The sequence below is a fragment of the Brassica oleracea genome, chromosome C3 (genome assembly GCF_000695525.1).
Source record: "Brassica oleracea var. oleracea cultivar TO1000 chromosome C3, BOL, whole genome shotgun sequence".
Taxonomy (NCBI): Eukaryota; Viridiplantae; Streptophyta; class Magnoliopsida; order Brassicales; family Brassicaceae; genus Brassica; species Brassica oleracea.
The window spans coordinates 20,129,865-20,144,712 of NC_027750.1; the positions used below are offsets into that span (position 1 = coordinate 20,129,865).

The 14,848-nt window shown below is 33.7% G+C and overlaps 3 protein-coding genes across 3 annotated transcripts; 1 reads left to right on the forward strand and 2 right to left on the reverse strand.

Moving 5' to 3' along the window:
• Window positions 1-879: 879 nt before the first annotated feature.
• Window positions 880-1,824, reverse strand: LOC106330070. The gene has a single exon (XM_013768628.1). The coding sequence runs from the start codon at window positions 1,822-1,824 to the stop codon at window positions 880-882; it is 945 nt and encodes a 314-aa protein (XP_013624082.1).
• Window positions 1,825-6,805: 4,981 nt separating this feature from the next.
• LOC106330071 (regulatory protein NPR2-like) lies at window positions 6,806-8,330 on the forward strand. Its single transcript, XM_013768629.1, has 3 exons — window positions 6,806-7,016; window positions 7,474-7,677; window positions 7,750-8,330. Exons 1-3 carry the CDS (start codon window positions 6,806-6,808, stop codon window positions 8,085-8,087), a joined length of 753 nt encoding a protein of 250 aa, XP_013624083.1. The 3' UTR covers window positions 8,088-8,330.
• Window positions 8,331-9,562: 1,232 nt separating this feature from the next.
• On the reverse strand, window positions 9,563-10,730 carry LOC106334511. The gene has a single exon (XM_013772801.1). It carries the CDS (start codon window positions 10,680-10,682, stop codon window positions 9,819-9,821), a length of 864 nt encoding a protein of 287 aa, XP_013628255.1. The 5' UTR covers window positions 10,683-10,730; the 3' UTR covers window positions 9,563-9,818.
• Between the last annotated feature and the right edge of the window lie 4,118 nt (window positions 10,731-14,848).

A 14,848-nucleotide genomic window follows, 5' to 3' on the forward strand; every position in this document is an offset into this window, starting at 1 on the left:
ACCCAAAAGGTGTTCGATGAAATGCCTGAAACAACTCCTCTAAGCTTTTAGCATATTTTGCCAAGGACCCTTGTTGTTAGAAGTGCTAAGATAGCCTTAGACCTGTTAGTAATGATTGCTTCCATATTATTCAACCAAAGACATTTGTTGTTTGAAATGTGTTAGTAAATGAACATTCATCTAGACATAGAGTTTGTTTAAAATCGTGTCTAAGTTTAAGGTTGATAGTTTGATTGTTCGTCTGTCATCCTTAGTTCGAAACTTGATCACCCAAGGTCTAATTCCTATGCCCATGAGTTCTCATTTTCCTTAGTTAAGAAAGTCAACTCATTTACCGCTTTTATTATTCTGAAACTGAATCAGTTTTATTCATTAGCTTAGAAATCATTTGAAATCACTGGTTGCACTTAGATTGAGTGAGTACTTGCATTCTCATTGCTTCGAATTCCCTTAGAATTGGTTCGACAATCATTTATACTACAACATTTGTCTTAGAAGTCTTTAAAACTCCTAACATCAGTACCGTCAACAACATATTGACCAAAGCTGCCTTCGTAGCGTCATGTTTTGCGATGGCGCTTGGTTCAGGTTGTTCTTTGGATGGAAGGAGTGTGATTGTGCAATCTCCAAACAGAAAGCTGTATGTGTTTGCTTTTCCGCGATGTACGGCGTCACGATCAAACTGCCAGGCCGACTCAATAACAAGTGACAAACATCCATTGGAATGACATCAAATGCTGCAGTGTCCTTGTAGTGGCCGATTAAAAACGTTAGGCCAACTTGCTGTGAAACCTTTATTTTCGTGCCATTGTTAAGCCATGCCAATGTGTATGGAGACGGATGAGGTTGAACAACCAATCCTAACTTTGTCACTGCATCTTAAGAGATAACATTCGCACAACTGCCCGAATCAATAATGAGTTTACACACTCTGCCATTGATGGTACAGGTTGAACGGAAAACGTTTGTCTGTAACCAAGATTCTTGCAATGCCTTGGGTACCAAGCAGTTTCGACGCACGACCAAGCTAAGGCCAACATCTCCATGTAACACATCTGTAGAGTCATCCGGCTTGTCTTTGTAGTTGTCATACTGTGGTTCATCATCATCATCTTCTTGAATGACGAGGCCACGTCGAGTCTGTTTAGGACATGACGTTTGTATGTGCCCTCGTTCTCCACAGGTGAAACATCGAAGTGCGTTCGTGTGCGGAGGACGGGAGTTAGCAATGGTGTCTGTGTTGTTCCCGACCTTAGGCGTGTCCGAACGTGTTAATACTCTATCAGTAGCACTCTGGCCTATTGTGTCTAAAGCAGATGTGGTTGGAAAGCGAGCTCGAGAAGTCGACGATCCTGAGGATCGAAGTTGAAGTTCCATTGAAACCGCTCGTTGATGTGCTTCGTAGACCGTGGATGGGTTGAATTGAGCCAGTGCAACCTGTAGTTTATATCGGAGGCCACCAATGAACCGAGAAATCAGTTGTTGTTGAGTTTCACTGGTCGTCATCCTTGCGGTCATGTAAAAGAATTCAGTAGCATACTCGTCCACTGAACGTGATCCTTGTCTTAAGTTTTGTAACTTGTTATACAAGGTTCGTTCATAGTTGAACGGTAAGAATCCGTGACGCATATGCTTGGTGAGACGATCCCATGAGTTGATACGAGTCTTGTTTGCTTGTTGACAAGATTCTTTAAGCTTCTGCCACCATGCCATAGCTCGACCTTTGAAACGGGTCACCACCAATGAAACACGAGCGTCATCAGGAACCGGACAGAACTCTAAAATTTCTTTAACCGTGTTGAGCCAGTCGATGAAGTCTTCCATATTTGAAGTTCCCTAGAATTCTGGAAAATCTGATTTGAAGCTTGATTTCCAGCGATTAGGATGGTTTTCCCTGTGTTCATGGTTATCACCTTGAGCGTTGTTGTGCCGTCCACGTTGGTTTGGTCCGCCTTCTGTGAACACGTTGTCGACCACGTCTTCGTCGTTGGATGCAAAGACTTGTTCATCACGTTGTTGCTGGTGATTTTGAGGGTTGTCGCCCTGAGCCGCATGTTGTCTGTGTTGTTCTTGTAACACTGTTTGCAACGCATTAGTTACAGAAGTTTGTAAGGCCACTTGTAATCCGGTAGTAAACGTCTCAAGCATGAGCCCAATTTCTTCTAATTGATCGTCTGTGACTTTTCTTGGCGCCATGATTGATCATTTAGGTTAAGAAATCTAAACGACTGTCTCTGATACCAACTGATAGAGTACGCGATAGTAACCGATAGATGTAGCTTCAATTGTTTAGTCTTAGAATGCCCAAGAGAACCTACGAACCTGTTTCCGTTGAGATCACCTATGATCTAGCCGTAAACAAAAGATTGAAAGCAAAGCTTATGTTTTATAAATTTATAATATTGTATCTCTTACAAAGCCAAGAGATCACTATTTATATAACTATGAAAAGCCCTAAATCCCTATGGTTTATGATCTAACAATTTATCCTTAAGTCTTAAGCCTTATCTCTAAAGAAATAGAAACTATCGTTTAATGAAAACCATACTAAAGCCGAAAAGGGAAGGATGAGGCACGCTGCATCAGAAGACTTCTAGAAGATTTCGCTTTAGGTGAAAAACCTAAATTCTACTAAACTTTAGGCGGAAATATGTCAGAAGTCTACTCGAAGTCTTCTTGGAAAGTCTTCTAGAAGTCTTCCAAACCATAACCTAATCAAATAACTAACTAAATAGCAAATAACCATTCATTAAAGTTAAAATCAACTTATAAAATGTTTAATATACACAAAACTTAACACATGTAGGTCAATTTTTTATTAAAGTTAAGATTCCAAAATCTAATTCTAAATACAAACAATACTATAGCATATGTTACTAAACCCTAAACCAAAGTATTCTCGGAGTCTTCCAGACCTTATAATCAAATAACTAAGCAAAAACACTTCCTTAAACTTAAAAAATACTTAGAAAGTGTTTAAATCAAGTTATTAGATAGCCACTAAGCACATATAGGTCAAACTAAAAAAAAAGAAGATAAAATTTCAAAATCTAATCCTAAAATACCAACAATATTATAACATATGTTACCAAACACTAAACCAAAGGCTATCATGACTCAATTTACATTCACTCATCTATGTTAAAAATAATTCAATTTTAGTAAAACTAAATTTCCATCATTTAGAAATGTTTATTAATACATGATTTCAATTTTTTCTCTTTCAAAATATTTTTTTATAAAATTTATTTAATTACTTTTAAGATCTACTACAGGAGAGGACTTCCCCTAGAAGACTTCTAGAAGACTACTGGAAGACTTCGATTTAGGTGGAAAACCTAAATTCTTCTAAAATTTAGACGGGAACCCTAAATTCTACTAAAATTTAGGCGGAATGTGTCTGGAAGTCTTCTATGAGTATTCCAGACCCTATAATCAAATAACTAAGCAAAAACACTTCCTTCAACTTTTAAGATACTTAGAAAGTGTTTAAATAAAGTCATTAGATAGTCATTAAACACATAAATGTCAAAATATTTTATAAAAGAAGATAAAATTTCAAAATCTAACCCTAATAATACCAACAATACTATAACATATGTTACCAAACCCTAAACCAAGGAATATCATGAATTAATGTACATTCACTCATCTATTTTGAAAATAATTCAATTTTAGTAAAACTAAATTTACATCATATAGAAATGTTTATTATTACACGATTTCAATTTTTTTCCTATCAAAATATTTTTTATAAAAATTTTAAATTATTTTTTGTAAGTATTCTCACGCAGAGGGTTATAATAGTAAAATTCAATACATTTTTTTTGTTTGGTCATAAGGACGTTGTTGTAATTTCACTAGCTTTTTGGGTTATATTTGCATTTGATTGAATTTGGGGTACACTTTTGTATTCAAAATCAAGTTTTGAGTCATTTGTGTAGTTTTTTAATATATTTTTTCAGTTAATCATATTTATATTGAAATCATAGATTAAATAAAATATGACGGGAAAAAACAAGCAAAAGAAGAAAGAGAGAGATGTAGATGAAATGAATCAATGGATAGGATTTGTAATATTACATAATATATACAGAATATTCTTACCATGGTCTTGTTATGTGTATATATATAAAATTATATTTTTAATTGTTATGCAATGCAAATACTCTTAGGGGGTGTTATTTAGTTAGTGATTCAAAAAAAATTATTAATTATTTGTAATCTATCAAAATTTAAAATTTTAAGATAAATTTAAATTGACGGATTCTAAAACCTCTACAGTATGCATTCGAACTTTAATTAAATCATTTATTCATGAGACTTCATAAGCAATAATTTGAAATCAATCCAAAATACAAAGAATTTTAAAATCTTTAAAAGTTGAATAACACTAGATTTTAAAAACCGGATTTAAATCATTAATTGAATAACACTAGATTTTAAAATAAAATTTATAATCATCATTTGAATAATAACAATAGATTGTGTTTAGATTTACACTCTATTAAAATACATCATTGAATAACATCACCTAAACAATATTAATGGGATCCACAAACTTTTGTTTTAAAGATTATTAGTTAAATTTTTAATATTTTGGTACCCAACAATTTATTTTTTGAGATCCGCTATCACCAGCACTGTCCTTTTATTAATATGTTTATAGAGTTAAGAACATAGCAGCGAGCGTAAATAAACATAAACGATCTTACAAATATCATAATTATTAGTTTGATATATTTATCCTCTTATGTTTCTCATTCCTGCAATTTCCCCATATAAAAGATGTCAGGTTTTCTATGCACACATGACACAACATAATAAAATACATGCATATTGTATAGTTACTAAATGCAATTATTTAAGTTTGTATTTATATTTACTTGTTGATGATTAATGATTGCGTAAAAACACAAAAAAAAACATTCATGACTGTTATACATATAGCATATATGTTGAGTTTTAAAAACTGGGAGATAGAAAAATCTCTTAAAAATAATGATAATTGTTTCTCTTTAAATCACTTAAAAACAATCATAATAGTTTAACAATAAACAATTCTGAACAATTAGTCAAAAAAAAAAAATTTAAACAGGAACTGACCAACACACACAACAAAAAGGTAATCAAACTCAATAGAATAAGGAAAGAGACCATTACTGTGATGATTGAGATGAAAGACTAGGTGGATGACATTTGAGCTCACATTTGTCTGGGCATGCTACTGGATCTTGAAAGAAAAATCCGCACAAGAACAAACATTTGTCCATGCATGGATTTCCTTCTACTTTTCGTTCCATGGTCACAATTATTATTGATACCATCATCATCAATACAATGCATTTCTTCATATTCATCTTTCTTAAACTTTTTCTTATGTGCATATATGATTATTAAGAAGAATGTATGAATATATATACACATAAGAAAAGATATGGTCTTAATTATGTTCAAACATATATGGTCTTTGTTACTTTTATTGCTTTGACCAATTTTCTTACATAAAACGACTTTTTGCATATGCAATATGTAACTAGTTTACGTAAATTTGGTAACATATATGCATTTAATAACAAAAAAAAAAAAAACTTAGGAGTAATTATTTGGACCAGGGAGTTGAGAACTTGAATCCCCTGTACATTATATACCAAGTGATTTTGACACATGTCATCACCGCATTAATTTTGAAACCAAAATGATGACAAGGCATACTAATAAAGATGACGTAGCTTGGACTAATTATGACATGGCTTGGACTAATTATGACATGGACACCTACATTTAATGTTATTTTATAATTTGGGTAAGCTTTTAGAATAAGGTAATAACTTATAAATCATCATTAATATAACAATAAATAGTAAAATTAGAAATATAGTAATATATAATAATTTTCGAAAATATTATTTAATTTTATTTAAATAATTTTATAATTTTAATTACTAAAAGAAATCTTAAAAAACTTATGCATTTTCAAAAAAAAAAAATTCTAATCATATTATGATTATTTCTTTTTAATATTTACAAATTTTAGAAATATTATTTATTTTTATGTTTTATTAATTATACATAACAAAACTTTCCCTTAATTTTATAGAATTTTATTTAATATATATTAACCAAAATAAATAAATAAAAACATTTCCAAGATATATATTATTAAATATAAATGTAAATAAAAATATTTATTTTATCTTAAAATTTACATAGAATTAAAATATTTTATGCAAATAATAAAACCAAAAAAATAACAAAAAATTATTTATAAATATAATTTTAAAATTTTATTTCTACACATTGTGGAGGAAAACACCTAGTACATAATAAATTCAATGAAATATGAGAATTGAGTAGTTTTGCAAAATTACTGTTTTAGACTTTAAAGTCATTTGAAGTTACATTTTAACATTAAGAAATTATTTAAATGCCATGTATTATTTGTATTTCTTCTTTCAGTAATATCTTTGGTGATCAAGTAAAACGAATTGAATAGTCTATTTAAAATTCATATACTACCATAAGAGGTGATATTTTTAAAAGTTATATAAATGATTAAATCAATAAACTTGAATTTTATGTCATTTTTATAGATTCTGAATATACTATGAAAATTTGAAAAAAATGATATACTCTCAAATTCCTCCAATAAGCCATTTTTTATCCATATTGTTATAAGTAAGAAAGACGGAAATGAATTAGTGTGCCTAATCTATTGATAATGAACCATAAACATAGGTATACAATAGCTTAGTAACAAAGTCTAACAAGGAGAATAAATAAAGCTTCGAAAACAAACATATCTATGACTTTTCATAAAAGACATCAAAGGCTCACTAAAGCTTCGGAGTATAATGCTAGTACGGAGCAAGGGAAGCCTTCTCTGAAAGGAGGGCTATGCATAGAGGTACTAGAGCATGCGTGTAAACTAGGTAGGTTGCCTAGAGATGAGTTACCTTCTCTTCCAGCTACTCCTGATGAATTGAGGATGAGGCTGCTCTATCTTGAAAACAGAGGTATGTCTTCTTCCTCGTATGCCAACCTTTGTGTGATCTAATGATATAACCATGGCCGACCTTAGGGGACATGAAACATTCGCGTTGGCTCCCAAATTTTTAAATACTTAATGTATTAGATTATCTGGTCCAGACTATCCAAAACATATATATGTATGGATCATCCAGCTTTTATAATGTAATTATTTTAGACTCCATAAATCTTAGGACCGGCCCTGAAGATAACTACTCAGAGCCGGTCCTAGACTTTTCAAGGCCACAAGCCCAAAATGTCTGAAAATATAACTATGCACATGGGTGAACTCGAACTCAACCTCTTCCAGAGTCCTAATGCACAATTAACCACTAGATTATAGATAATTTTTGAGGAATTAAATACTTACTAAAATGGCGGCCGGAAGCCCATGCTTCCTTTGATTTGGGCCGGCTCTGACTATACCTTGTGCTTACTTTTCAGTTGCACTGGCTCGAATCCTATTTCCAGTGGAAGCTCAAGTGGTAATGGATATCGTCAAACTGGAGGGAACATGCGAGTTTACTGCTTCTAGTCTCGACCCTGACCAACACAGTGGTGCGAAGAGGACATCACTGGACTTAAACATAGCACCTTTCGTAATCCGAGAGGAGCATTTGTGTAGACTAATAGCGCTTACTAACACCGGTATGTACATGGATTGATTTTTACTTTTCTTACCGTCAAGAAAATCTAATTGATGTCAATTTCTGTCATCAGTGAAGCTAGGGAAACGATACTTTCCACGCTGTTCGCTCGATCACTTTATGGACTCTGAGGACTTGAATCATCTGGCTTGTGTAGAAGAGGACACTCCTGAGAAACGGCTACAGAAGAAGCAAAGGTACATGGAACTACAAGAGACTGTGATGAAGACCTTTAGTGAGGAGAAGGATGACTCTGGAAAGTCTTCCAAAACAAGATCAGTGAGGTCCAATGGTAAGCTCTCCCACCGGCGCCTAAGGGTGGACAAAAGAGATTTAGAGAAAAGGCTTTGCAGGAACAGGAAGGGGGATTCAAGAATAGAAAAGCATGTCACATTTCAAGCCCGCAACTAAAATTATGGTAAGTTTTGTACACCCCTGCGTCTTTTTTAAGACTCTTCGGGTAAGTTTTGTTGTATATATGTTTTCATATATGTATTATTGTCTGTCTTTCTCATCTGCGTCAATATGAGGTTTGACCTTCACTTTGCATCCTGTGTATTAGTGTATACTTTGTGCAAGCGTATTTTGAACAAATGTTAGTCGTTTGTTAACCAGTGATGTGATTATATGTATATTTTCTATGTTGTTTACGCTAATACATGAGACTTGCGCGATTTAGATGGAAGAAGCCTTTCATACAAAGTCCACGAGAATAGTATGTTTAGTTATCAGTCTTTAACAAAACATACCTACCGTTCAAATTTTCATGATGTCTTTGTCACGAATCAAAATTGTTTATCTTTATTGTGACTTCACTACCTTTCACACTATCAGTATTGTATGAGTGAATTTCTGATACGACTTTGTAACAGCAGACCAGTTGTTCTATATATGTTCTTGGGTCCATATCTCTGCCTACTCTTCTCCCGTGGTAACTATCATTGTCCACGGACACCAGCCTCTTGGAGGTATGGTCATGTTGGAGTACACACAACACATTCATTCACATATGCATATATTTAAATAATTATATATAATTATTTTATAGAAATTTTACAATACTCTTACTTATTAAATTGATTATTTTAGTTATTAGATTTAAAAAAAAATATTTTGTCATAAATATTAATATTTTCTATTATTTTTAGATATTTTTTTATTTTTTAAATATTTTTATTTTATTTGTACTAATCGAATCGGATATCCAATTAAAATCATAAAAAAATTAAAGATATCCGAATTCGTATGAAACGGATTAAATCAATAATTAATTATTCGGATGAAACGGATCAATAACCAACACTTCCAAAACTTTGGATATTCTAATGTGAACTGAAATATTTGGGATATTCCATATTGCTCATACGCAACGGTAAAATATCTCTATGAAAATATCTGTGACCTTGACCCTTGAAACATCTACAGTCACATCTCAAATGTATACTTATTAGTTTCTTGCTTTAATCAAACTTCATGATATAACTGAAGACTTGTTTGTTTTTCTTTGTCACGATATAAAAGAAAATTTGATCAGTTTGTTCCGTTGTACTTATCCAGTCACTAGATATTTTTTTTTCTGGATGATTAGTACTTGAGCTTCATACATGTTTGTTGATCACACGCATGTATGTGTATGAGAGTGAGAACCGTCGTTGTCATTAGTGGTTCAATAAATAGTAAACTGATAACAACTACCTGCCATACGAAAATTTTTGATAGAAAATGTTCAGATTTGTATGCAGTAACCAACATAGATGATATGATAATGATGAAAGAAAGTAACAGATAAACCAATATACCCATTTTGGTCAAAACAAATATAGTATTTAATCAAAATAAATTACTAGTACGTTATATATTTAAGAAAATTAAGATATTCAGTGGTGTTGATTTAAAGAAAAATATAATATTAGGATCACCTTTTAACGCAGTGCCGACCTAAAACGTAAAAGTAAAAAAGTGCAGTAGAAGCCAGATCTAGAAATTACGAACACGACACAACTAGTTTGTGAGCACTCATCACCAAATCTAAAGACAAGCAATATGTTACAAAATGACCAAAAAGCCCTTCAGACAAGGGTATTTCCCTTTTTAACCAAAGTAAATTCCATTCCGACAAAGGGTAAAACAGTAAATTTCGGATCAGTTGTTCTTGAGCATCTCTCTGTACCTGAGAAAGGAATCCAGCCTCTGTAGTTTCAGCTGCTGCTTAAACTTGTTGATGAAATCAGAGGCTTTATCGTCGACACCTTCTTCTCCTTCATCGATCGACGTCGTCCTCTCGACTCTTGTCGTCTCCGGGCGTCTCTTCTCCACTGCCTCAACCGTCTCCTCCTCCCGGCCAACGCCGACTTTCTCGCTAGCAGATTTCGTCATCTTCTTCACCGTCTTCTTCTTCTTCTTACTCTTCATCGCCGGCTTACTCGACTCCGACTTCGTCCTCTCCGGCTTTGGCTCTTCTGAGCTCTGTTCTGGCTCTGATCTATACAATGAAGGGAGCTTGATGGACTTTACCCGCTGCAAGAGAGACGGACCTCCGGGTCTAGGTTGTGTCGGTACGTTAACTTCATCTTCCGGGCTCTTGACAACCGGGTCGACCCGGTTCGTATCTTCGGGTGGGGTCGTCAGTGCGTAGGCAGCGTAGTCTCCTTCTGAATTGTGTTGCGGGAACTTGAAGGAAGGCATGTTGAAGGATCTGACCCGTTGCAGGAGAGACCGAGGCGGGCTCGGGTTAGAATCCGACCCGTTGAAGTGGATCTCGGATTCATGGGAAGGAGAGTTGTAGAGACTGAAGTTGATGGACTTGACTCTGTCTACGAACGAGGGAGGTCTGCCTAACTGCGCATTATCATGGTTATGACCTGGACCGAACCCATCTTGATGAGGTTGGTGTTTCTTGGAACCGGAACCTAACTTGTTGGTGAAGAAAATGGTGCCAATGGTGAAGTTGAGGAGGAGGAAGAGAGTCGTCGGCGTTAACCAGCTGGCCAAGGTTGTGAGCTCCATAGTTGTGTGTGTGTCGCAGAGTGAACGGTGAACAAATGGATAATATTTATATTAGATATTTTTTTTGTTTGGTTAATCATTAATATGAGCTCTGCGTAAGATTTATTTATTTTTCATTATTTTGACTTTTCGGTGTGGGTCTTTTTTTAACCCATTTTCTGTGAGCTGGTTCAGTTAATTTGACAGTTGTTATAAGATAAACTTTGAAATGATCCTCCACTCCTTTACCAACTCAAGCACTATGATCATCTACTCATCAAGCACTATGATCACCCACTCATTTACCAAATCAAGCACCATCTTTGATATTTTATGTATTGTTGCTCACTATAAATACCATCACTCATCTCACTCTTTTGTACACAATTACATCTTCTTCTTCTTCCTTATAATAAACTCTTTCTCTCATATTAAGTGTTATTTGCTTCCTACGGGTATTGAATTCTACTCTTATTTAAATTTCCCGATACTATAAATTATAAGTTATTTCATAACAATCACCACAATATTCATAAAATTTTCTTTTAATAACCCATTATGCACGTAAGATGCTGCCTCATTTAAACCCTCACCAGAAAAACTTAACGAAGAAAACCAAGGTTAAGGAAAAAACAGTGCAGCACGCAGTGACTTCCCCCATGTGTATATACGTCGAGATCTTTGAAAGAGCGTAATCCGATAAGGTGAATTAGCTTCTTGAAAGTAGCAGTGGGTAGTGTCTTGGTGAATAAATCAGCCAGTCGACTCCTTCAAAACCAGAGACAGCAATTGTGCCCGTTAACACCACTCAACAACCTCGTACCAGAGGTTTGCGATGTTATACATGCGTTGAAGCTGGTCACCGCCAGTCTGCTTGTCCCCAAGGAATCGTCATGGTTTACTTTTTTGAAGAATGACCAGATGATCAAGATCCCATCTATGGTGAAAAGCCAGCTGACGATGAAGAAGAGCTTAATCCTGATACGGGTCATCTCCTCGTTGTACGCTGCTTGTGTCTTGCTCCAAATGCCACAACTCAATTTCCACAACGTAACAAGCTTTTTCAATCTCGATGCACGATTAACAGAAAACTCGGATCTTTCATGATCGATTCAGGTAGCTGCGAGAACATCATCGCTGCAGATGCTATTAGTAAATTCCAACTAAAGGATGAGCCACACCTGCCCCTTACAGACTCGCATGGCTCCAGCAAAATAATGACCTCTTCGTAACCCGACGTGCATTAGTATCCTTCTCTGTCGGCCAATCTTACAAGGGTCAAGTCTATTGTGACATAGTTCCAATGGATGCTTGTCACTTCCTCCTTGACGGCTATGGGAGTTTGATAGATGCGTCATTCATGCGGTTTACTCAACACTTACAGATCACCTTTGAAAATCGTAAATACATCTTGAAACCTTCTCCACTAGACGCAACCATCAACTCAACAAATCCGTTGTTATTTTTGCAAAAGACACCGTTTATTTTCTGCCATGCATGACGTTGGCATGGTAGTGAGTCTCATTATGAAACAGATGACTTGTTTCAACAAGGACAAATCATGGAAGCATTCAACATCGCATTGACTTTCTACCAGAAAAATTGCTACCTAGTATTCTCATTACCGTAGAAGCCCAAGTCAACAAGAAGAATTACGCAGGCAAGTGGAGGACCTCGTCGCTAAGGGTTTACAGAGAGCTTATCTCCTTGTGCGGTACCCGCCTTGATCATTCCTGAGAAGAACGGTTCGTGGAGAATGTGCATGGACAGTAGAGCGATTAACAAGATTTCTGTTTGTTACCGCTTCTGATTCCTCATCTTGATGATTTGCTCGATCAAATTGGAGCGGGTCTCAAAAGTGGATACCCCCTTTTTGTGTCTGGGCAAGGGGATCAAAATGGTTTCATTTTTTTTTTGTTTTTTTTTTCATCAAGCAAAAGAAAGGGGTATTTCTGTAGCACTAATTCAAAGACATGTAAATTAGTATAGTTATAATTATTGGGAGCATTCACCACTTCAAGAACGAGATACTGTATGGGGTTTCCTCTTTTTTGTCAATTAATCTCCCATTAACTTGTGTAGGAAAATGAAATTGGTTAGTGTATAATACGTTTGCCAAGAGTACCTATATATTATTTTGTTTCTATGAAGTCAAGGAAGTGAAAATAGTTCGAATCCAACCAAGTAAAGAGGATATTTCAAAAATAAAGATCAAATTAGTCTTCCCTAATGAATATGCTGTTTTTAAAGATTAAAGTCTATGTCGAAGAAAAACTCATAAGAAATTTAAATAGTTAATTTTTGGAATATTTTAGTTTTTTTTATGCGGACTCGTCTTTATCACATTTTCTTTGTTTTACAAAAATATCATAGCCCCGTACAAAAAAATTTAATTTCAAATTGAAATTTCGTACTTGTTTCTATATTTAATTTCTATTGTTTATTTAAGGTTCGGATGAAAGACGGCATTCAAGGCACGTGAGGGTTTTATCGAATGGATGTCATGTCTTTTGGTTTGTCTAATGCACCAAGCACCTTCATGCGTGTAATGAATCAAGCTCTTCGAGCTTTTATCGGAAAGTTTGTTGTGGTGTATTTTGATGATATTCTCATCTTCAGCACACCCCTTGCCGATCATATTGATGCAACCCTATTTAGCAACAAACAAATCAATTAAGGGTTTGGCTTAGGGGTCTGTTATTAACGACATGGGCTTAAAGATTTATTTAAAATGTGCTTATGATCATGCTTCAATCAAAGAAGAAAGACCCACCAAAAAAAACACAAGCCATGGCCGAATAATATATTAATTTGACGGCAATTCAGAAACCGCCGACCATGCAGAAGGACACGACCAGCCAAGGAGTTGTGCGAGCACAATTTCCAAATTCGGTCAAAAATCTTGGTCTTTGGTCAAGTCAATATTCCTAGTCAAATCTTCATGGTTTTAAGAGTTTTATAATTTCTAGGTTTGACTGGTATATTTATTTCTATCCACATCTGATTATTTAAAGGCGAAGTATGTAATGTTTTATTCATTCAACCTTTTTTAGGACCGCCGATTTCACCCCATGTTAATTGACGGTGGCCACACGCGGGGTTAATAATCTCGCACTAGAGAAGAATCGATCTCTGGACCAACAGGGTGACTCCTCCTCTAGTGGTGACCACTAGACTACCACGATGTAGTTATCTCGTCTATAGCTTCATGTCCAAATTAAGATATTTAGTTAAAATTTTAAAATATTAACCATTTATATATTTGAGGAATATGTTTAAAAAATTTCATCTAGATTTTTTGTCTATATATTAGAAAATTTATTTATTTTATTTATATTTAAATGTTTATATGTTGTAACCAAATGAAATTGACAAAAAAATATCTTCAATGGCATATGTTAATTAAAAGTAAAATTTAATGGCAATTTTGTATTATATATAACACCTAAAATTAAGGTGATATCCAAAATGTATTTATCTTTAATAGATAAGATTAAATCAATATATTTACTTGAAATAAAATATTATATATGGGAAATCAATATAATAGATAAGATTAAATCAATATATCATATGGGTGATCGTATATATTTTACGACAATATTTTTTACGCATTTCTCTATTAAACATATTTAAAAGAGCAACTGTAAACATATTTATTGTTGCAATTTCTCAATATACTAAATTTCATTTACGTTAAGTGTTTTTGTAGTAGATAACCATAAAATAAAGATATACTAGATCCTGACAGCGCGGATATGAATTTTTATTTTTAATTATCTATTTTATTAAATGATATATTTGTAAAATTCATTCATATTATATTCATTAAGTAAATATTTTTTTTTTGCATCTTAAACTATCTTTTTTTTTACGAATGTGTGATATCATATAAAAAAATATAAAAAAATGAGTATACATACTTAATTAGATAATTGTAAAAACATAAATTTTTCTTTCGTTTGCGATATCATATAAATAATGATCCGCCCAGTTAACAAAAATCATGATTTTTTTTATGTGTAATTTTTTTTTATTTTTACTATTTCCTTAAAACTATATTAAATTTTACATATTTTAATTAGAATATTTTTAATATCTTTACCTTTTTATTTGAAATGCAACTCAATATTTTTTAAAAAATTATAACAAAATATTTAAAAAATATTTTTAGAATTTGTTTGAAA